This window comes from Lepidothrix coronata, unplaced genomic scaffold (genome assembly GCF_001604755.1).
Source record: "Lepidothrix coronata isolate B3197 unplaced genomic scaffold, Lepidothrix_coronata-1.0 Scaffold33, whole genome shotgun sequence".
NCBI lineage: Eukaryota > Metazoa > Chordata > Aves > Passeriformes > Pipridae > Lepidothrix > Lepidothrix coronata.
Window position 1 is genome coordinate 6,404,610 of NW_016690213.1, and position 24,462 is coordinate 6,429,071.

General features: G+C 40.0%; 1 protein-coding gene across 4 annotated transcripts in view; it reads left to right on the top strand.

The window, feature by feature from the left end:
- The window catches only part of TTC7A (tetratricopeptide repeat domain 7A), a 171,622-nt gene that overhangs the window by 68,389 nt on the left and 78,771 nt on the right, over positions 1-24,462 (top strand). For all 4 annotated transcript variants that reach the window (XM_017811687.1, XM_017811688.1, XM_017811691.1 and 1 more), the window contains 3 exons: positions 3,421-3,478; positions 6,845-6,917; positions 13,442-13,602. In XM_017811687.1, coding sequence (XP_017667176.1) covers positions 3,421-3,478; positions 6,845-6,917; positions 13,442-13,602 — 292 coding nt within the window. The remainder of the gene's footprint in view (positions 1-3,420; positions 3,479-6,844; positions 6,918-13,441; positions 13,603-24,462) is intronic.

Here is a 24,462-nt window from a genome sequence, read left to right on the forward strand (position 1 = left end):
CTTTTGGAGATAAGAGCACATACAATCTTTAATTATAATTCTGGGTGCTAAAACTGTGTGCCTTGCCGTATTTATTAGGAGTCTTAACACAAGGGAATAGTTTTTGAAACCCACTGATATTTGCAAAAGGGTGCATGCACATCGGTGTTTCAGTTTGGATCAGAAATGTATTTTTGAAGTCCCATCTGTCTGTCATCCCTGCTTCTTATGTTATGATTCACATAATGGAACAGTTTTGCACATTACAAGCTGAATTCTTTCCCATAAAACTAATATGTTACATAAATAGCTCTGATGATGCTTCAGCTGCTAATGGGTACTCAGTCCATTGGACAAGACTAGAAGATGCTTGTCCCCATGTTTGTAGTGTTGATACTGATCCTCAGCATTAAGTATTTCACTCAGAGCATGGTAGATGTGAATGCACAACCTGCTTACTAACACAAAAATTGTCCTCCTCTGTTTTCAAACGTGACTTCAGAGTTTCGTATTTAAGTACCAATATTCAAGATCCTTGAATTTTTGTAAGATTGAAGGTCCTTTAAAAACCCAATATGCTTTAGAAAATAAATCTTGGGCTGCTCAGGTGGCATTTGCAAAAGTACTGAGTCTTACGGGAGTACCTGCTGAAGTTTCAGAAACTTAAGCTCCCCTGTGCGATTCTCCCATTGGTCAGACTGTTTTGCAGGTTGTTTTAATCTAAATAATAAGTCATACTGTGTTTTAGTTGGTAGAACTTGCAGCAGCCATGCTCGCAGTGGATAAAGTTGGGCTAGAGGCTGAAGAGTTCATTAGTGCTGTCAACCTCAGAGAATGGAGAGCAAATTTTAGAAGTTTATTCAGACCCCCCTAATTCTGTCTCCTTTGCAAGCTTTTCTATGTCTGAAAATGAGAGCTTTTCAGTGGTAGAAGTGGGTTGCAGGTTTCTTTGGGTTGGGGCATCCACCACATGTCTGAGCAATCCATTCCAGTGTTTTGCCACCCTCATCATAAAGAATTTTTTCCAATATCTAATCTAAATCTTTCTAGTTTAAAACTATTACCCCTTGTCCTATCCCTGTAGGCCCTGGTAAGAAAAATAAAGACAAACAAAACAAACAAAAAATATCCAAAAATCCCCTCTTTTTGTCTTTCTTATAAGTCCACGTTCAGTATTAAAAGGGTGCAGTAAGGCCTCCTGGAGCCTTCTCTTGAGCAAGCTGAAAACCCCCAACTCTTATCAGCTTTTCTGTATAGGAGAGGTACTCCAGCCCTCTGACTGTTTCCATGGCCCTCTTTTGGACTCATTCCAATGAACCCATGTCTTTCTTATGTTGTGGGTCCAAGAGCTGGACACAGCACTCCGGGTGGAGTCTCATGAGAGCAGAGACAGTGGGAAGATCACCTTAACCTGCTGGCCAAGCTTCTTTTTATGAATCTCTCCCCAAATCACTTTTCATTGCCTTTTTTTTTTTAACTTATTTATCTCCTTTAGCTGTAAAGGCCCTGTAAATGGCATAGTTAATGTGCAGCATCAGTGCTCAGTATTGTCAAACACAAATTTCAATGTGTTCATCCAAGTTAGACACAAATCCAAAGAAGGACAACCATATTTTCAACTTAGTGGTAGCTGAAGATGCAGTCAATATTGTAGGAGGTGGGAGTCACATGCTATTTCCCAGTAGTGCAGAGGCAAAGCTGACTAGTTGTGGAGTAATCATTTCCATAACATATTTTGTGTTCTTTCTGACTACAAGCTGAACATAAGTCAAATGTCTTACCAATTAGAAGGTCTTGCTTTTCCATGAGGGGCAAATAATAACATTTCTTTCAGTCTTCCTTACTGTGTGACATCTCCAGAATTGCTCTGTAACTTAATTAAGAAATCTTGTAGTTTCCATGAGAAACAGAACCTGACATATTTTTTCTGTATGGATGTTTATAGGTGTGATCAAATCCTTTCCAATGTCTTCTCAAGCATTTTTGTTTACATCAATCTTCATTCTTTTAAGTTTTTTTTCTAAATTTTCTTGCTTTGCTACCTTTTTGCAGTATTCTGTAGTGGCCTCATTTAAGGCTACTGAGAGCGAAGTATTTTTAATAAATGCTGCATTTTACATGAAAGTCCATGTCTTCAAATTTATTCTTTAAAATGCAAATTTTGTATCAGTTTTTAATACTTAGAATAGGTTTTGTGGTTTTGTGTATAAGTAAGTTATAATCCTTATTAATTGGGATATCCTGAAGATTACTGTTCCTTCCAAATGAACCTGGTATTTTGAAGAACTGTTGGAAGATGTAGGAATAAAAAAAGGTCTGATCACTATAATTATTTCAGCAAAACAAGTTACTTTCAAAGTTTCACTTGCTTACATGTTGTAGAATCCCAAGAAACTGATTACCTTTTTAGGTCTTGTAGAAGAACACAACTCTTTCTTCTTAATAATTTTCAAGAATGCTTGAATTTTATCTTTTTTCATTGCTTAAGTATATACTACTTAGTAACTTTCTGTTTTGGAGCATACATTGAGTTAATGTATGAAATCAAATATATTCATAGGTAGATGGTTGCTGATGGATTAACTACTTATCACTTCTTTGTGCTGTTGATCAGTCATTCTCAAGTTCAGGATAGGCAGAACAAGAAACAACTGCTATGCAAAATCTGAAAACTTAAGAACCAGCACAACACAGCCAGTGCGTTTCTGAAAACTTATCACTAGGCTTTCAGATATTTTGGATCTGAGAAAGTGATGCTTGTCTAAGCTCTTCCTCTGTTCCTGTTGATTTTGATGATGATATCCTATGATACCCTGGTATAACAAGAGCTTGACTCTCCTCTTTCATTTATGGTTTTGGCTAGAAATGAATTTATATGGTGAGGAGTGAGTGTAGTGGGCAGGTTCTGTTATTCAGTCAATTAGAGGCACAAAGGAGGGAATTAGTGGCTAATGTCACACCTGAAGTAGCCTAAAAGTCTGTGGTCTCAAGGAATGTGGTGTGTTGTCAAGGTTTTTGTCATAGAGCTGTCAGTTTGGCTCCTGGTGTTCCCTGTTCAACCTGCAGCACCCTCCTACATGAAGATGGTGGTGGAGGCAGTCTGTATCTGAGTCAGAATATGCTGCTGGTTACTGCTTTTAGCATTTACACTGGCCTGGCAGAGGGCCTGTTATACCCTTGGTATCTAGTTAGTGTATGGCCCATTCTCTTCCCAACCCCCTTCAGTGGCATATGTGAATAAAGAAATGCTTCAGCGTTTCAAACAAGAGAGTTAGAAGAATCTAATAAAAATTAATTTCAGAATTCATGTTAAAATGAACACATGCACACACACCCCTGCCCAGACTTCCACAGGTTTTATGCTCTCATTTTGAAATACTCATTTAGGTAATATGAAACATTGAATTCAACTCTTAAATGGCATTATATCTTGTTCTGCAGCTATTCTGAAGGGCACTCAGGATGAATTAAACAAGAAAGCACTTCAGACTTTGGAGAGGTGAGTAGGAATCTTGCAGATACTTGCATTGTGTATTTCTTTGCATAAATTCAGAATAATTGTTGTTTTTAATGTTCGCGGTTTTTTTTCCTCTGCGTAAGACTTCCTTGCCTGAAAGTTTTAAACCAGTTCATTAGGTTTCAACAATAGTCTGTCAAAACCATTCTTGTAATGGTTAAATGCGGTGATTATTCGATTGAATGTCCAAGGTAAGAGTACCTGTTCTGCTACTAAACAGAAATAACCTTAGGCCCAAATTAGTTGCAGTAAGATCTACAGTGCTGGGAGATGCAGCTTCCTCACATGACGCACATGATGCCAGCTGGCAAACATGGACAGCTAATTTTGTCTTAATTCCTGTGTGAAGCACTCTTAAACTCCTGTTTCCCTCATGGTGGGAAAGTACCTTCACCATCAGGATGTAGGCAGCTATGGGGTGACCTGGCACCAGTGCACTTACCAGGGAGGGGATAATTGCTGTCCTAATGAGTGGTTTATATGAGCAGTTCTATGAGAAGGAGCTACAGAGCTAGCATACAAAACATCACTACTCACCTGTTCTTCATCACTCTGTTTTGTGGGGGTGACTGATCCAATGGCTCTGCCCTGAAGGTACATGTGAATTAAGCTCTCTTGCAACTACAGTTACCTCAAGTAAAACTGCTTGGGTTCAACCCCTTTTTTGTCAGTTCTGTGAGATAGAGAGATGAGGTGTAAACTTCCTGACCTTGTTATGACTAAGTTACATCACCCAAAATACACAGGGTGATGTTTGGGTAGTTATTTTAAGTGTAGATGCCTACAGACTTTGGATGGCAATTAAATGGAAGCTTATATGGTCTAAGTCTTAGGCTGAAGTATCTAATTCTGGGTTTGGTGTGATCATAAATACGTCACAAAAGTGTAGAAAATTTGAGATCTGTAGTATCTCAAAGTACAGATTTAGCAGGTTGAATGATGGTAATGGATCTTAGCTGTTTTTTCTGATGCTGAACAAGGAGTCCAGTATGTTTGTCTTGCACTGATTTTGCAGTGATTGCAAGAGCTGAAACCACAGATGTAATTCTCAATATTTACCCTATGGAGATCTGAGAGATAAAATTTTTAAAACCCATTTATTCATTCACTATTTAGATCAGGATTATACTTCTAAGTCACACTAGTTCCTGCACTCCAATGTAATACTTTCACTACTGACTAATTTTGGTGTAATTGTGGTGCTGCAGAGCTTTTAAACTGCATTTATTTTTATCCTTTGACCTTTCCCATTGGTTGTGACTTGTTTTCATGGTATCTTAACTCTAGCTAGGAAGCAGACAAGCTTTTAGCCAAGCGTTTGTTACTCAAACCTCAGCCAACAGGGATGTGATGGTGAGCTGATTACTAGTGTTCTTCTAAATGCCTGAGTTTGGTTTCTTTCTTTTTTTAATCTTCCTTGTTTTTCCACCTGTTTTTGAAGTACATATATGATCTCTCAGGCCATGATTTGGCCTGTAGCCATCTTTGTAAGGGCCCTTTTCAGCTGGAAGATTGCATCAAATATTTTTTTAATTCCTTGTGAGGAAATTGAGCAGTAAAGTAACAACCCTTTGTTTCTTTTCAAAAGCACCATTAATCTCTTCTGCTATGCTCTTGTGAACTTTTCCCTGGTATTTATTGCTGGAGAGGCTACTGAAGGTTTCATGGGAGCTGCTTTCTAAAGAGGTGGCTCACCCTGCTCCAACAGCATAGGGTAAAGCTGGGTTCTGTCTTGTGGAGTCTTACTGTTGTTTGGTTGGATTTTTTGGGGGAGTTGTTTTTGTTTTATTTTGGTTGGATTTTTTGTGTGTTTTGAAGTGGAAGTGACTTATCTTCACTAATTGCACTTGGATGTCTTTGGCATTGCTTCAGAATCACTGAGTGCTACCTTGACTTGCAAAATTACAGGACAGGTTCATTCCATAGTAAACTAATTTGTTCTAGAGCCATTAGTTATAAAAGTCAAATCCAACAGCTTCTTGCTCACAGGCCAAGATGGCAATTGAGAAGTGGTTACCCTGAAAGCGGTGTGCAGTTTGTTTCCTGAAGTAATTTTTTTATTCTTATTTGCTTATTTGTTTTAATATTAGCAAATTAATAGTTTTGTCAGGATTTTTAACCACCAGTGTTGTCAGCATGTCATTTCTCCCTCATAAGAACATTAATTGTGCTCACTTTGGTCAGGGCAATGCAGGTGCAGGCTTCCCTGGGGTTCTGGAATACAGCCCAGAAAGAGATCAGGAATGTCAGTTGGCTGCGAGGGACTTTCCTCTTCCCTATTTCTCCCATGTGAAGTTACTTCCCTGTAATGCAGAGCTATAAGTGAGCTCTGTGAGTCAGAGAGGGTATAAACCACTAGTTCCTGGACTGGGCTGCCAGTGTGGCATGAGCCAGTGCCCCACATTGCTTCTAGGTTCCTCAAAACACTATCCTCTCATTGACTTGGTTAATGGCTTCTCCATAGGCTAGCAAACTCAAGACTGCAGTTCCATGCTTAGCATAGTCTCAGAGGGGACAGTTCTGCCCAGGCTGTCCATCCCTGTTCCCTGCCTTGCACTGTTAAGGGCCTCCACATGTGGTTCTGGAGACACTGCAGCCTTCACTAGTCAAGGGATCATTGCAATGCATGCTGCCTGTTGTGGACTAGAAGATAATATCTCAGAGTCCAAGCTTGAGAAGTAAGAGCCTTGGTTTTGGTCCAGGCGCAGCTCCTGTCATCAAATCATTCCTCCCTCAGTGTCTTCCTTTTCCAAATTAGGAATCTACTGTCAACGATTAAACTAGAAGCTGCAGGATGGAGAATGTTTTGTATATTTGAGCACCAGCTTCTATCACAGGCTCCTGATCTTTAGTCCTCTAGTCTGTCGTTCCTCTACATGCTCATAGTCACAATAGTGACTACTTTTTCCCATGCTAATCTAACCCTCTTCTATTGTTTGAAAAGTGGCAGTGTAGGAACAAGTTGGACAACTATGTGCATCACCTATATATTACTTAACAGAATGCTCTGATGGGTTTGTTATGAGTTCAGAGCTACTTTTTCCATATTAGTTATCCAAGTTCCAAAATATTAAATGGCATTTAATGAAGGAGCACGTAAGTTGGATAACATCCTGGCAGTTGAAGTATGTTCACAGGAACATACTTGTTCCTGTGACTCTAGCTTAGCCAGGACAACATTGTTCTGCTTTTTGTCTAGTTTCAGTGTGCTCCCCTGTTACTGGACTTGTTTCTGTGGGGGAAGACAGGGTATTGTTTTGTCCTTGTGTGTAGCTCATGGTGAAGAAATTCTGCAAAGTGCAATCTAACAGTCACTTTTCTTTTTGTGTTGTGTGGTCATCCTTAAAGAGCACGGGACTTGGCCCCAGAAGATCACCAAATCATCCTCTACCTCTCACTGCAGCTGGCTCTTGTCAGACAGGTATGTGCAATAATTGGAAATCACTTAGTTGTGAGAGGGTGGAAGGACAGTACATTGGAAGGACAGTTGAACAAGACTCAGGCTTGCTGAACGGGGTCCCTTCCTTCCTACATTGTAATCAATCAAGCAATCAGAATATGCTTATGTAAAATATTTTTTAATTCATATTTTTAAAATAGTAATTCTATAGCACATGGAATGACCTTCTCTAGGACATGTGTTCAGCTCCAACTCCTGAGCAGTCTTGGAGCAACTTTGTGTGGGTTGAGCGAGGTGTGTTTATTCCTGTTCCCTGGGTATCATGCTGTGTCCTGCTGCAGGCCGCTCCAAAGCCTCTCTCGTTACTGCCCGATTCTATATCAGCCAGATCGCACACTCCCTGCACTGGGGATTGCTTTATTCCATACTTGGACACGTTTGACGTTAGGCTTTGACAAGCGTTGGAGCTCTGCAGTGAGTGGGATTAGTTGCCATTTGAATGCTGCTGCAGGTGTTAACTCATAAAAATTAAGCTGATAAGAAAATACTTTGCACTGCCTTTCAGGAAAAAAACACAACCATTTGGGCTGTGCTTTATTTTTCTGCCCCTTCTTAAAATTTGGTTGTGTTTTATTTCTCTGTCCCTTCTGTCTAAAACCCAAAGTCTTTATTGGAGCAGCCTCTATTTTTTAAATGCCTCTCTAGCTAGATTTGAAATTTCTTCATCGTAGTTTCCTTCTTTGGCAGGCTTTCTGCTTGCTGCAGTTTTCTCTCCTTAGTCTATACTACAGTTGGATCCTTACTTTTCTGAGCTAATTAGGGGAGTTGTGTGTTCATTAGATTAAACTAATTGTTCCAAGAGAGCACCCTCTTGATAATGTCACTTTTGTAACCCTTTCATAATGAGAGCAGTGTGTTGTGAGAAAACATGCAATAAGAAAGGATAATTAAAATGGCTTATTTAACTTTCTCATCTGCCTACTGGCTGCTTTATGATGCAGTTTGCTCAGGATCTTTCATTAAAAAATATCCAGCTACCCTTCTTTCTCTCACAGCTTTTGCCTCGTAGGGGAGATTGTCTGATCTGCTGATTCTTCTGCTTCTTTCCATGAGTAAAAGCGTTACAGATTTTCAGCTGCTATCCTAAAAAATAAAATCAAGATTTTTGTGGTCCTTGGCTCTTTGTTGTTTTCACTGTTACTGGTCCACTGCCTTTTAAGTTGTTACCTTTTGTTTTTCTCTGGTTGCAGCCTGTCTTTGCAATGTTTTTTCATCTGTCTTATTTCTTCATTTCCGTTCCCTTCTGTTCTTACCATTAAGTCTCTTGTCCTCATGCTCACTTTTCTCTTTTGTCTACTTCACCTGTGTATTTTCATCCTTGATGTTCTGCCGGTTGCCTCTGTTGGCATAGCTCTATGATCTAAGTGTATTATGTAGTGTCAGCCTGACCCCTGCGATACTGCTCTTGCTCTTCTCCCATCAAGTGAGCCATAAATCTTTAACACATGCTTGGAGAGAGAGGAGATACCTGAGACATCCTTATTTTTAGACTGCTGTAAAATATCCTGCTCTTCTTTTGCCGGTTTACTTAATGATAAACATTTGGTAATGCATTTTTAATATCTTTAATTATTTAAAGTATCTAATATATTCTCTTTCTGATTAACTGAAAGATAAATGATACCTTTTTTGATAGATTGCATTAACTATTGAACACCACAGGGCTTTCATCAAGCAATGTTACAGTACCAACAAATCAGGCCATTTCTACATAGTAGGTTATAGTATAATACCTGAATGTTTTTCTCAACGAATAGGCCTTTTTGTTTCCGTAGTCAGAATCAATAAAGGAGGTAACCTTACCCAGCACTGAAAAATCTAGGTATCAGCTTGCATAGATAAGAGAGTGTTTTCATGGAACAAAGCAAGGAAGGTAGCTGACCGGGAGAGTGCCAAGCAAAGCTGGAGCAATTCGTCTTCCTTGGAAGGCTGTAAAATATTTCCAATAGCACTTGTCTCTGTCACCACTGGGCAAGGGAAAGGGGAAATGGAAAAACATAAGCTTCCCTCTGACATACGATGAGGATGTGACAAGAGGAGGAATGGTTATAAAAGGTTCCTGCGGAGTTGGCAGTTGAAACCAGCAGCAACCAAAATGAAAGATGATGATGATGATGTGCTTTGTGCTTATGTGTGTGTTGTGTGTGTCCGTGTCTTAAAGAAAACTGGAGTCACTGGGAAGACTCCAGTGACTCCTGGAGGGTCTAGGTCAGCCACACAGTGTTTTAGGGTGGATTTTCCAGCAAAATGCAGAGTAAATACCCTCTTCTGTAAGGGAGGTCTCAGTCTGATTTTCCCCCAAAGTTGAAGTGCCATGAGGCCAAGGTCAGTGTCTGCTGCAGTGGATATCTCCACCTGCAGTGCCTGGCTGGCAGCCGGCCAAGCCGATTGACAAATGAAACTTGTAACTCCCAACTCCCGGAGGCTGGTTCGGCTGCTTCTCCTGTTTCTGTGGTAACAGCATTTGGATCAGCAAAAACAAGGTAGAATGAACATTTAAAGCTCACTGATTTTAATGCATTGCCTTGTTTTTTAGCAGGCCAGTTTCTATGGAAATGACTCTAGAGAGTCAGCAGCGTTCTTGTTAATTTTAAATGTTGATTCCCTTTTCATTTTGGGGGTGGTGGTGTTTTTGACCTTGAATTCCATGTAAATCAGTATTGAATACATAAAAACAACGTTTGTAGTTTCATACCATTTTAATACTTGATCTGATTTGCCCTTTCTTTGCATGAAAATAGGAAGGAAAAGACAGCAAGGGGTCAGTAGCTGAGGACTGGAAGTCTCACCAATTTCATATGGGCTTCCAACAGACCTCAAGTTTCAAGTGGCAATATCCAGAAAACACCTGCTTCTTTCCAGAGTGTCTGGATCTAAAACTGAGATAAACATCAGTTAACAGACCAGAGAAAAATATTTCAGTTATTTTTTACAGGTTTTAGTTTCGTTTCAAGAAGGAGAGACTGCTGCCTTTGCCCCAAAAGGGGAACTCTTTTTTAGTAGGTATCAAGAGATGCTTCTTTCAGTGGCTGCTTGGATGTGGGTAGTTCTGATCTCTGTCTTTCTTCTGGACCAGCTAGTGCCTCTTTGCTGAATAGCAGCATGCTGCTTTTCTGCCTACATCCTAGCCTAGACTTTTCTGGTGATCAAAAATGGCTTGTAGTAAGAATTAAATAATAACGTGCAGATGCATCTATTCCAGTTTTCCTGAAGTTCTGGTGGACTGTAGCAAGTCTGTTTTCAATGGAAGCTCTTGCCAGTCGATTAAGCTGTCTCCTTTCTGTAATCCCCGTGCTATAAAAAGAGATGGAGTGGGTTGTTTTAATGGTTAATTAAGTGTAACTGTCAACTGATGTGAAATTACAAGGCCTGAAAACTCCTCTTTACAAGTTTCTATTTCATTTACCATTTTAAATATGCAAGCACATTCTAGTGTTGGGAATTATTTTTAACACTCATACTGTTTTCCTTTTTATACCTATAATTGTAACATCCCAACATTGTTTTTAAGGAAACATATGGCATTATTGAGATAAATCCTATTCTCTGAGAGGCAGCCTAAACAATCCATGTTGCGTCATTATATTTGGTAGTGCTGCAAGATGCTATTTATGGCCTACTGCGGCATCTTTGCTTCCTGATCAGTGTGATGTGAATTTACCTGTGTGCCATGCAAAACATGTGGTATATTTGTTAACAGAAAGATAAATCAGGGAAGTGCAGCATCTTCTAATTACAAGCCTCACTTGGACTTGGAGTCCAGCTGAAATAAGATTACTTTAAAGCTCAGTGCTTGTAGGGAATTTTAAACTGGCAGCCTACCTCTGATAAAGCCCTGAAGTTTCAGGGTGCCATCTGGGCTGCCAGCTTCCAGCTTTCTCATGTTATACAGTTACTTAAATAAAAATACCTCTTTCAAAAGAAGTTCGCTTTGACTGCTGCCAGATATGTTGCTTTTGTTCTTCTAGAAATTTAGTTTGTATTTCATTGCTTCTGGTCTGTTGCAGGTTGTTGTTTCATATAATGCTTCCCATAAAGGCATAGAGTTCATATAATTAAAAGTTTTTCGTTCAGTGTTTCTAATTATGCAGCAGAACGGTGTAGGCCACTAATGGTCTTAGAGCACCAAGGAACCTTTCTGGACTCAAGTTAAACAATTAGGTGCCAGAGAAGCGTAATTAAATTTCAAAACCAGCCATTGCCTGTGACTCTGATGGTACTAGAGGGAAGCACTGAAATGAGATGTAACCATTGCAGGCCCTATACTACAGAACAGGGGGAAATTATTTTAGATTATGTCTATATCAGCAGTATATGACTGCCTGCCCAGCAGGCACAGGTTTGTAGGAGAGACCACAACTGACTTTTATGCAGCTTTATTTCATGGATGTTGCAACACAGTCAGAGAGCTTCTTTGATGGCAGGCCTCTGTTAGGGGTATGGACTTGCAGTTGTGTGGCTGTAAGTCCCTTCCAACACATAGAGCAAAGTCTGTGACTCAGTTTGCATGTTCACATGCAAGTAAGGTCAAGTACCCTTACAATTTTGAAGCCCCTCACTAAAGACACTAGTTGCAAGTATTATTCTTTGTCTGATTCATACTAGCAAATTAGGATCACCTTCCCAAGTCTTGGAATCATAGAATAATCGGGTTTGGAGAGAACCTCTAGAGATCACCCAGATCAATCCCTGCTTGAAACAGGGTCAGCTGGAACAGGCTGTTCATAGTCCCCTCCAGTTGTCTGGTTTACGGGTTTTCTTTTTCTTCTAATGGACTTACTTTTCTCCAAGCTTATATCTTCTTTATGACTACTTGTGCAGGTCTGAGACAGAGGAATAGAAAAAATAGGAGGTGTTTTTAGTCTTGAGTGTAAAAAGAGTCTTGATAGCAGCTTTGTTTTAGCAAGTCAATTTATATATCTCTGATATATCTACTGAAGAGCTTTGTGGACAGCAGATCTGGGCCCACAATAGTTTTCATGCTTGTTGTCCTGGTTTCAAGTTGTCTTGTCATTGCTAGTATTTTTACATTGTATAAAAATGTATTCTAGTGAGCTGCTGGGGGAACACTGGTGATTTACGCCAATGCATTTACCTTTGCAGTAAGCTGTAATAACACATGTGGTTAAAGTAGCTCCACTGACAAGCAGTAATTCATTAAAGCTGAGCACTCAGTCATGTATCCCAACCTGAATCCAAGCCAGGACATTCAGCAGTTTTGACACTGTGGGCCACATGCCAGTTTGGGGTTATGTCTGGAGCAGTCACATGGATCTCCAGGCTTGCATGGAGTCACCAGTAATAGGGTAGATAAGTACTGTGGCTCCTGTATGAACAGCAAGAGTGAAATGTCACTTGGACATTAGGATGAAGTTGTCCCACGAATAGAATATATATACCATGCTCCCAGAAGCATACCTGGGATCTAGATAATCAACAACTTCTGTTGTAGCTGCAGGCAGTGTAATTGTTGCTTTCATTAGTTATGTGCTACTTGTTTTTGTGAGAGAGCTGTGGAGGCAGTGGGAATTTGACACTGTTGATATGCCAGGGTAGAAAAATGTCTCCAAAACTTTGCTAGGTGGGAACTTCTCATAGTAGGGAAGAAGGAACTACATTCTCCATCCATAAGAGAAGCAGTGGGAAAGCATACATGAGGAAAAGAAATTTACACATTTTCACGTTTTGTTTTCTGCAGATTTCCAGAGCCAAACACAGATCTGGAATAATGTATGTAATGGTAATTTCAGGCACTAGAGAATCTTAAAAAAATCCTCTGCATAAAACTTACTGGTAAACAAACAAAAGAGAATCTGCTAAGAAGTTCCCTTTTGAACAGATAGCCTAAAGTAGCGTACTGGATCACAAAGAGCATGTGATATACTTGCATTCATTATAGATGTTTTCTGCCAAATGAGACTTGGTTCTAATGACATGCTACTGCTGTGAGTGTCAGGACTGCTCTTTACATCACTGCTTGCGAAGATACTTCTTCTTCTGACAACATTTTAAATCTCAACTCTTTTTCCCTTGAACGTTCAAACTCAATTTTTATGTTCTTGATCCAAATCATGAAAGGCTTTATACAGCTATTACAAGAGACAAAATACAGCAGAAATGTGTAATGCTCTCCCCCAGGTGAAGAGCCAGCCACCCATCCTAGAAAATAGAGCTGAGAATTGGGCCTCTGTAGTGCATCTGTTTACAGCATAGAATCACCAAGCCAAAGTAAGAGGGGGTTGATTGGATCAGATCTGCTGCTCTTGTTTATAAGCAGTGATTTAGTAATGCTGCAGACTCCTTTCTCTAGAATGTTTGTTTTTTTCAAGCAGTGCAGTCTGTTAATTTTGGCAAACTGTTTCAATAGTAGAAGACATCTAAGTAGAATTTCTTCAGAATTTGTATTTGTTCTTATCTTTGAGGTATAAATGTAGGACTGAAGGAGTACTGAGTTCTCTTTTTATTTCTATGCCATCTCCTTCTAGATTTCAGATGCTATAGACCATCTTCAAGAAGCCCTGCAACTGTGCAAAGATGACATGAATTCACTTCATCTACTGGCCCTCCTCTTTTCAGCTCAGAAGCACTATCAGCATGCACTGGATGTTATCAACATGGCTGTTGCTGAATACCCAGAAAGCTTTAGGTAAGAGTTACTGCCTCATAAGATACATCCAGTCAGGAATGATCTGCTCACTAACTCTGTTGTTCTCAGTTATGCACAAGGAGCCTGTTAAATTAGGTGTGCTGCAGGTGTGCACTCTCCTCCTGGGTGTACTGTGAAGCTAAAACATGTTCAGGGTATTCTTTTGACTTTGCCTTCATGGTCTTTCTGTTTTTGAAACTAATCCTTTTGCTTGTTTGCTTTTCCAGTATTTGTCTTTCTGTATTGTACTGATGATATTGTCTCCCATGCATCTCCCTGTAGTTTTTATATTTCACTTTACACGTGGAGAAATGAGTGTGAGACAACTATTATGATCTCTGTTTCACAAATAACTTTATGTTTGGTAAGTTCCTGGTTAAGAACAAACAAATTTTTCTTGCATTGACCATTGCTTTGATGTTCATCTATGGCACAATTTGCTACAATAGCACAGCTGAGGAGAAAGATCAGTTGAAAATCACAAGCTGTAATAATGCAGAGCTGAAAGGATGGTTTGCCTGCCTAAGAGCAGGTCTGAATCAGCACAGACTTCTTGGAGCCAAAGGCTTCCACTGTTCTATGTTTGACTCAGACCTTCATCCATCTGAGGGAGGTAAATTGAATTCCATGCAATTTACTGTCATGACCTTTCAAAACAACGAATTTGTCTGTTCTGTACAAAAATTAAAGCTTCTGTAATATTTTCTGGTGATTGCATACCAGCTGAGTTTCTTAGCCAAACTGCAGAAAATCCTGTTGCACTGCTGGAAGACCAACTTCCATTCAGAATTGCCTGTATTTAAATGGCATTTTAAACCCATGGACATTGTCTTTAGACAGCCTGCATTCTCAATGGAGAGAGGGAACAGTCTCCACAAGCGTAGTCCAGTAGTCAGGTGGGATATTTTCTGAACCAGAGCAAAGGAAGGTCACAAGTAAGATCAAGGCTGTCTAAATGTCAGCTTGAATGCTTTAGGATCTTTTAGAACTATGGTGCTATATCAACATATAATGCTTTTTATTGTAAGCTGCACGTTGCCATTTAAAATAGCTTTGCTGCCTGTGTTTTTGAGGTTAGTTACTTTATGTACCTGAGGAGCTGAGACTATCAGTGCACATCTTTGAGAATTAAGTGAAAATTAGAAATGGAAAATCTCTTAAAATGATGCCAACATCTCTTTCAGAGTGTGAGCATAGGTGTAACTGAAGCAGGAAATAGCCCAGCGGTGATAAATTGTATTTTAGCATTTGAAAGTACTAAAGATAGTGAAAAAAACCTTCTTACAGTCCAAGGTGACATTGTGCAGTCAAGGGTTAGATGTTCATTGAGGACTATAGACACTTAAAGATACATAAGACAGAGGTGGCTGAGGAAGAAGAGGTGGTATATGTCAGGAAAAGAGTATTCGCCATGTCCAGTTGACCAGCTGGTCTGTCAAATCCTACATCTTTCCTCCAGCAGTTATGATAATTTATGTTTCAGGGGAGGGCAAAACATAGAAAACATGGCATGCAAAGTACTTGGAGGATTACTGGGTTGGTTGCCTTTGTGCTGTCTGGTAATCTGATTTCCCCAAAGCTGAAAATAATATTATCTCTTATGCTTCTATCAGTGCCAGTCCTCATGTGCGGAAAGACGTTGCCAAGAAATAGCAGAATGGGCTGTTTTTGATAAAGACAATTAGTATTGGTAGGGAAGCCACAGGTTCATGCTTACTCCTAAACACAGACTAGCTGAAGTGTGTGCCCTTGGAAGAGCCCCTCTTTGCTCCTTTCATGCGCAGTGGTGTGTGTCACGGTTGACAGTGAGACTCATTCACAGATACACACAGGTGCAGGAGTAGGGGCTGGCTTCTTGCCTCTGCTACTGTGACTACCCTCTGTCTGTATGGGTCTTTCTCTAAACCAGCCCGCAAATAACTCATGAGTGAAGGAACAGAGAAAGAATATAGATTTGCAAGGCAGGAAAAAAAAATTAAGAAAAAAGTGTTTCTGAAAAAAAGAACGTGAATCCAATGAGGAAGGGAAAAGCAAGAAGAGTAACAGACTACATCTATAGTTTGTACCAAATCTGAAACCATTTCAGGCTTTCTAGTACAGTTTATGCTAGAAGGGCTTTACTGCTTCGTAAAATCTCTTTGAAGGGAGAAAGACCTGATGCTATTGTGTATCTCCAGTTGTTACTACCTTATAGGAAAATGCTAATAAATTTTACTACTGTATGGAATGACTACAAGATGTTTCATGTAAATAGTGTAGGCTAGTTCAACTGCATGATTTAAAAGCTGTATTTAAAAGTGGTTGATTATTTTTCCCAGTTCACATTTATATGAACCAGGCTACTGTGTAATGTGGTGCCTGGGGGCTCCCTTCCTAATGACAACTCTTTTTGGAAATAGAGTTTGATGGCATGTATCAAGAAAGGATGATGAAAGCTGCATTAGGGGACCTTAGGGCTCTGTAGATGACAAAACCCCCAGAAACATTGCCTAGATGTATATCCTAAATAAAAGAAAGCGTACTATGTAAAAATTTAAGGGCTAGCTGGCCCAAACGACAGACGTTTCATGCTGTTTCATTGGTCTCTGTATGTAATTAAGATGAGTTTGTTTTTATATCAAATTCTTTTGGGTTTTGTATTAAATTCTTTCATTAAAAATTTTAAAGAAGAATTTGTTCAGGATAGTTCACGTGGTTGGCTAGTGGCTGAAGCAGTTGAAAAAAATATACTGCCTTGCTCAGCTAACACACAACATCCTTTGGCATGGAGCTCATAATATTGACCCAGATATATCTGAAAGTGTCCCTTGTTCATGTGTTTAAACTTAAACATTTACTTGGCATTTCAGAGGTTGATGTGGTGCATAGGGAGGAGGGATGCAAAACCTAGGCACTGAATACAGAGAGATGCAGTGTTTTGGATTGAGCTGATGGAGGGCTGAATATCCAAAAAGCACAAAATGAACTTGGCAAGATCGCTTCTTGAAAGGTGGCATATAGTAACAAATCCATTATATTACAGTCAGTGAATGACTGAATTTGAACACTTGAATGTACTGTCAAGCAGTGACAAAGGAAGACTGCATGAAGGAAGAATGAGAGCTATCTGCATTGGACATATTGCAAGCTGGAGTGAACTGGAAGAAATACACTGCCTTGCTATTACTATAAAAGATAGAAATAATAGCAACCTTTACATGGAATTTATCGTCTGAAGAATTGCTGACACCTATGGGGGGAGACTGCCCAGGATAAAACTTAATGTTTTATCACACTGTCAATGATAGTGTGCTTTCAAAAGCAGTTAATGAATGCAGCACCAACAGTTGGTTTTGGTATGTATATTAAAGCACTGTCTTCAGCCCATTTGGGTGAGAAGATAGCATTAGGTGTCTCTCCTCGAGGTCGGTATTGTTAATCATAAGCCTTCCTTAAGATGGATTCCTTCAGTTTTTTTCCAACTCAAAGGCCAGCCTTTTGGTCAGTGTTCTCCCTGAGTCTGGCAGTGATTACCTCCACAGGCTTGTCTCAGGGAAGAAATAATACTAGTAAGCACCCCTCTTGCCCTCCAGGAGATCTTAAAATAATGCATTGTCTATTTAGAAAGAATTTCCCTTTTTAAAGCCTGTATACACACCTCACAGTGTTCCAGGCAGAAGTCCCACAGGTCTGGCAGCCTGCAAAACCCACCAAAGAGCCTGTCTAACATGGTCCTTTATCTTTAGCTATTTCCTCCTTCCAGTTTTGCTTGTGTAAAATTGGCTTTGCCTCCCTGAGTCATCCACTCTTCCAGAGACGGTTTTGTTCTCTGGTCATCTTTTAGCTCTAATTGGTTAGCTTCCAGCACTGGAAAAAAATTAATGTCTGTATGAAGTCTAAAGTTGGAAATAGGATATCAATTTCATGGATACTCTATTGCTCCCAGACAGCTTATCAAAACTATTCTGTTGTTCACCAGCTGGTTTGCTGCTCCTGGATGGCTCCCCATTAAGATAGAACATACAATCCTCTGAGATAATGTGCAGCATCTTCTAATTGCTGCCCAATGTGAATGGTGAATGTTTTGTTAAATGATCACATCTTTATCTCTGTAGCAGTTCTGCATATTGCAGAGGAGTCGTAACTCTATTAAATGAACAACTGCTAATATTCCTCCTCTTTCTAAACTGTAAGTCACTATTCTGTTGCTTTCAGAGTCTCAAAACTAGTTATAAAGAGAAATAACAGAACTTTCGGTAAGCATTGCTGTTCTGCACATAAAGACTCAAAAAAACCCAGGTGGGTTGGTGTTTTGGAGCAACGTAGTTGTCAAATGCAAATGCTTTTGTTCTACAAAGGTATTTGCTATCATGAAAGTAATTACTGTAAATGTAGTGCAAAAAAAGCTCAGAAGGCCAAGAAATATTAAATGTGTATCCTGGAGACTGTCTGTAAAAAAGGAAGTAAGTTTCTCATGGGGAATTGTGTATGTTGTCTTGGTGTTGGTGTTGTTTTAGCAGAAATGTCTTCTGCTATAGCCAGCCCTCAAAATACAAAGTCCACTTCTAGATTAGACGTGGTTTACTGAGAGAAGATGTCCTTGAATTCATCACTTCTACGTTAATTTCATTAAGGACATATGAAGTAATCGTCTGGCAAGATTTATTTGTCATAGTCTGGTGCAGACTTACTGTGGGGAGAGCCATTCTGTGGTATATAAGCAATGTCATTTACCAGATGCTTCCACTCACCTCTAAAAAACCCTGATGTAAAATCTGGATCTCAAATGCATGATTAAACTGGCATTTCCAGTTTGAATTCTTTTTCCATTGCTTATCAGGCTCTTTCTTGTATGTGGAAAATAAACAACTTGTGGTTTCTTTGAGCCATATCTTTATGGGCACTTGTAGAGTAATGCAATACTGTTAACAGCAGTAAAGTAGAACTGTCTTCTTGCCTGTAATCTTCATGGTGAATAAAGAGTCTGTTGTCTCTCAGTTGATGGTTTGCACACCTTTGTGTTGTGGCTAGTCTCTACTATAATTGTTACATCGAGTTGTACCTCTATCCGTCTCACCTCACCCCCAGGTAATACAGTTGCACATGCCATAGAATGGTTTTACCACTTTTCCCACTGAAATGGTGGTGGCCCCTCCTGGCTTTAGAAGTATGGCTTTAGAGAATGAGATCAGCCGATTTATATGATTCAAGTTCATCATTAGGCAAGAGGCAAGGAAGCCTGGTGCAACCTGTGAGCAGACTTGGTGATAGAACAGCTTGTTAAAATTCTCAGAATATTGTTTTGTTTGAATTCCTCGAGGGTGTAAGATATGAGGATCTAAAGCAGGAATAGATTAATGTTTTGGCTGTAGCATTTGATCATGCTAGACAACTTTTATAAATAGGATATTCAAAACTTGTAAGAGTAGACCTTTTGTAAGCTGACTTCTTGTAGTGGTATGTCCATACTCTGCCTACTGAGAGTGACCCAAAAATGTTCTTATTTCTTTTATTGACACCCCAGACAATAATACAAAGTAATACAAAACAGAAGTATGTACCTGAGTGATATGGCAGTATTGTGCTACAAGAATACGAAATATGTTAGGCATCTGTGATCCACTTAAGCAAGCAAGATGTGGAGTTAGAGGGGTTGAGCTGGGTTTTTTTACTTTATAACATTTGCTTCTTTTGTAATGTTATGATTCCTTGTTGTTTTTATAAAATTAATCTAAAAAACCCTTGATGAAATATTGCAGTAATCAGGACTATACTCTGTGGAACTAGTAATGATATTGAGTATTCGTATGCCAAATATATAAAGGGAAAGCTTTAAGGTAGACTCCTGGCTCTTATTAAAGATAACACAGATACTTAAAGGTAAAAAACCCCTTGAAAATAGAAATCTGAGAGTGTTTTTTTCAGGTTAGGATTTATTTCCACACTTTTAGCTGTTTATTTTTTTTCTTTTCTTTGTTCTCCTTCCCTCTACTCCCAATATGATGAAGAAACAACATGAGTTACAGTATCTAAGATTGGATTCCTATTTTGGCAGGTTCAAATTGACATATGCGTGCTTTTCTAAGGGTCACAGTCTGATCTAAGACAAAAATTCAGCGGATGAGCACGATAGCACTCCATCTACCAGCTTAGTGCAGTGGGAAGGAATGTCCCCCTAGCTGGTTCGTGTCTGTTTGTGCCAGGAATGGATTTGTGTTAATGTACATATCAATCCATCTTAAAATTATAGGGATGGATTCAGTGGTACTTGGGAAGAATTCCATTCCCTCATAGCACAGAGTTCAGGATATGAATAAAAAGAGTTAAACGGAACTTAAAGAGGAGCCTACTGCAGACTTGCTTTCTTTGTATCATATGAAAAGAAGGAACAGCTACATGGTTTTCCAACCTTAGCAGCAATGGTTCAAATCTTTCTTCTGGATGAAAACTCAATTTTATTTCATAATAACTTTTTTCCCTCTACTACCTGACTAAATGTCTACTGCCTCCATACATTTAAGACCTTTATAGTCAACAGCAGTGCTTCTAGATGTTTGTTTTGATGTTGGAAACACTAGTTATGCAAATGCATAGGCTTCACTTCAGAAATTCAAGAATAAATTCCAAAATTCAGGAATAGCATGGCTGATTTGAGTTACCAGCCACAGGTTCTGTACTTCAAAGCTCTGTATATCTGCTATAACAATGAGTTGGTTCCCCCAACACTTACTTTTCTCCCTGCTACATGCCATTTGCTTTTGAACAGCTGCAGTGTGTTCTGCTTTATAGTCAAAGGAAGTGTCTGTGTTGAATGCCAGAATATACTGAAAAATAGCATGTGTGTATCATCTGGGCAGCAAAGTCAAGTTATCAGTAGGACCTTTGTGAATGGGAGTTTAGCCGTAGTACATGCGTGTAGAAGTTATCCAAGGTGAGGAGGGACTTAGTGATTGAGATCCCTGTGTTTCTACCAGGCAGTTTTGTGAACTCCAAGGGTAGACCTGTGTCATGGAGATCAGAAGGAGGACCTAAGGATGCTTGCTGCCTGGAAATGAAAAAGAGAACCAAGGGAGAAAGGTGGTGGTGTTACTGTGGGAAGCCTAGGTCTAAATTTCCCCTTCCGGCTATGGGAAAAAACTTTCCCTTCCCCACATGTATACAGCAGGTTCAATAGACTGCCATCTTTTATTAGCACCTTGAGACATTGCCTCTGCTAGAAAACATGATTAGAATCTTCTTGAACTGAAGTCCTTTGAGGCGCTCTCATATGGATAAAGGAAGGAAACAAAATGCCCTGCTTGTCTGTTTTTCATCTCTTTACATCTAGTGGAGGTGAAAGCTGTGGAAGGTCTGCTGTTAAACATACATATCCAATAATCTGAAATTGTTTTCTGAGGCTCTCAGAAGCTGATCACTAGAGAAGCAGGGGGAAATAGTTTCTGGATTTTCTGAGACCCTTAAAAAGCCTCAAATGCAAGGGTGATTAAGAGTCTCATTTTTTTTGGAGGGGAATTGATTTTTGAGAATGAAGAACATCAGCTTTATTAGGATTCACTGAGAATTACAGATGATAAGCATTTCTGGAAAACACAGATCCTGAAATATGGAGAGGCATTGATGTTCAGACTTGAGTGACTTCTACTCTGAGATGCTAGGAATATTTATTTATCTAATGAGAAGAGCACAAAGTGTTTTGATTTGTATTATTTTCTTCAAAAAGAAAAGAGAGGGGAATCGATTCAAATGTTCTGAAGAACTCACCAGGAAACAGAAGCCAAGTATGGTAATTTTTCAACCACAAGTGTGGTTTTCACCTTCTGAGAACGGGAAAAGTCTTTACTCTTCACTTTCTTAGAAATACTAGTAATAATTGCCTCTTAGATGGTAAGTCAGCTTCTGTTGCCATTGTCATTAATATCTGCAGAACCAGATATGTCATCAGGCACAGTCATACTATTTGATATTACTCAGTATTCATGTTATTTAATATTTTAGTTTCAGTAAAGGAAAGATAATGATAGATGGAGATGTTATCATGGAGAGAGAGAGACTGTAACATTGAAGTTCTGTTACCAACGTGTCTTTGAAAATATCCTGACATATTTCTTAATATGCTAACATTTTTACAACGCAAAGCAGATATGAATCATTTTACTCACCTTTATTCAATTTTACCTTGACTTGAAGCTTTCTGTTATGTATGTACCTTAGCAGTAAGTTTGTCATAAAGGCTGTATTTTACGAGGAAGGGGAAACATGAGGATGGAGAGTAAAGTGGTCTCTTCAAGTGCCGCAGTCATTAGCAGAGTTTTTCCTACATACACCAAGAGAAAATGCAACCCAGCACGATGTAAGTATGACACAGAATTGTATTTCTGGGTGCTGGGGCTGGACATGTGAACTGCTAGAAATAAATGCAGTGACCTCTTTTCCATATGTCTCTATCAGCTGGAAAAGTGGCAGAAGGCTGATAACTAGCAACTCAAATGAAGTTCATTACAGTAAGCAGTTGAACTGAAATTCAAAGTGAAGAGACTCCTGGATATTTTATTATATTTTTTTTTATTTTATTTTTTTCCTCTCCTTAAGTCTGGCCATTCGTATCTACCATCTGATCACTTGTGATGACTTGAGACTATTCTATAGTTTTACTTGTATTTTCTCAAGACAGAGTCAACGTCTTTCTGTTGTTGGTAGGTTATATAGTACAGTGGGGTCTGAACCCAGCTGAAAGTATACATGTCACTGCAGTTTGTGTAGTAAAGAGGAGAGATGGCTAGTTGGCAAGGGAGCCACAAGGAGCTGTGCTACTGGGTGAAGGTGGAAGCCCTGCCTCCCACCCCATGAGTTTCATCAACCAGTCATTTTGTACGATTCTTCAAAATGCGGGCATTGTGTTGGGAGGAAAAGGGAAAAACTCTTTCGCTTGGCTTTCAGTAATGTTTAAGTGTGCAATATATAATAATGGCCAGTCTTCGCGAGCGAAGATTTGGGAAAGGTCATTAACCCTTCGAGCCTGCGCAGTGGATTTTTTAGGTGAGACACAGCGTGCGCTGAACTGAGCCCACCCTTTAATCCTGAGGTTCATCTGCCAGGGCCGAGCAAGCTTGGACAGTGGCAGTGAGGGTCTCAGGATGTAGGTTTGTTTAGAGTGACCTTCTCTTAGATGGATTGCCTTACAGGGCTAACGAGCTCCATCTGCCCAGGGGGCTGGGAATCGAACCCGGGTCGCAGCGGTAAGAGTCCTGCACCCTAACCACTAGACCACCAGGGGCCCCAGTGTGCAATATAATAAAGTAGAAATGACATAACTCAACATGAAACAAAAGAATACTATATATGTGTGTGGATCATCTTTAGACTCTTCTCCAGCCCTGCCCCACCACTGCAGCAGAAGTGCTTTGAGAGGCCAACATGATGTGGCCTTGCAAAAATAGCACTTGAGGAGAAGGATGTACAGCATCTCCCCACCCCAGCTGCATATGACAGCAGCTGTGGCCCCACCACGAGGAGTGGTGCTCCCTGCCAGATAAGGATGCAAAATTGTTAGGTGTTGGCTGCTAGACCATCCTCACCAGTAGCAAGAAACAGCTGGTGCATACAAGGGAGTACCAGTTGCAAATGATTATGTCCACCCTGCCAGGGCTGCTCCACACAGAGACATGGCGGGGCTGGCTTCAGCCCAGCTCCTCGGGCTGCTGCTAACAGAGTCTCTATAGAGATGTGGATCTGTGTGGGCAAAGTGCCCAGCTGTTTGTGCTCACACCCCTGAGCCCTTGGGACCCAGGGGGCTGCCTTGAACCACACAGCAGCAATTCAGCTGGGCATTGGTGAGCCCAACTGTATCCAGCTGCAGCAACTGCCAGCAAGGCAGGCAAAGCATCCGTGGTAACTAGCACTACTAAGCAGACAAGGACTCTGAGAGGAAAAGGGTGAGAGATTTTCCTGGCCTGCACAGAGCAGTCTCCAAGGTTTACATGTCCCATGTACTGTGTTAAAACAAAGTTACCAGTAACATGCACCTTGGGAAGCCACTGGTAGGTGGCATGGAGCCAGTGTTCATTTGGGGTAGTTCATGTTGCTGCCATCCATCTGTACAGATCTCACCCCTGGAGGATTTTTAATCTATGTAGGATTGCTTTAATCTGTGCTCTTGCTACATCTCGAGAAGGAATGACTCCTGAGAGGGAGAGCACAGAGACTTCCTCTACCTTGAGCCACCACTATAGTGCTGTTTTATGGAAAGGTTTGTTCAGAGCTGTGCACAGTACATTGAGAGTTTATTATTTGGAAGGGTTTATGGTTTGTTTGGGGTTTTTTGCATCCAAAGTGTTTGTGTGAATTAATGCTTTTTCTTATACAATTACATATAGAAGTCAGGATATATATACTAAATTATCTTTCAATGGAAAACATTCTTTTGAAACTAAACTGGATCGTACATCTTCTTGTTTACTGCTCTGCTGTTAAAGCAGATGGAAATGTTTGGAGTCTCCTTTGTTGCCAGGAGTATAAACTATGTTCCATCTTAATCAAGAGCCTGCACATTGTCAGTTTGGAAATGCCAAATGGAAAAAGATTTTTGTTCTTCAAGTCCACTATAAAAAAAAAAAGCAATATATATGCATTCTTTGGGGCTTTCACACCAGATGATTTTCAAATATAATAGGGATTGAAGCCTGCTCTACCAGCAACTCTGGAATTATGTTGCTTCTTTCTCGGTGGCAACCAGCAATTGCCTGTTGTTTCACTGGCCACCCGCAAATGTCCAGGTTTGCATAGCAGGGGCATAGTCCTCCTTGATGGTCTTGGAGGTCTTTTCCAACCTGGTCGATTCTATGATTCTGTGAAAATGTCTGTGGGGAACTGGAAGGGGGATCC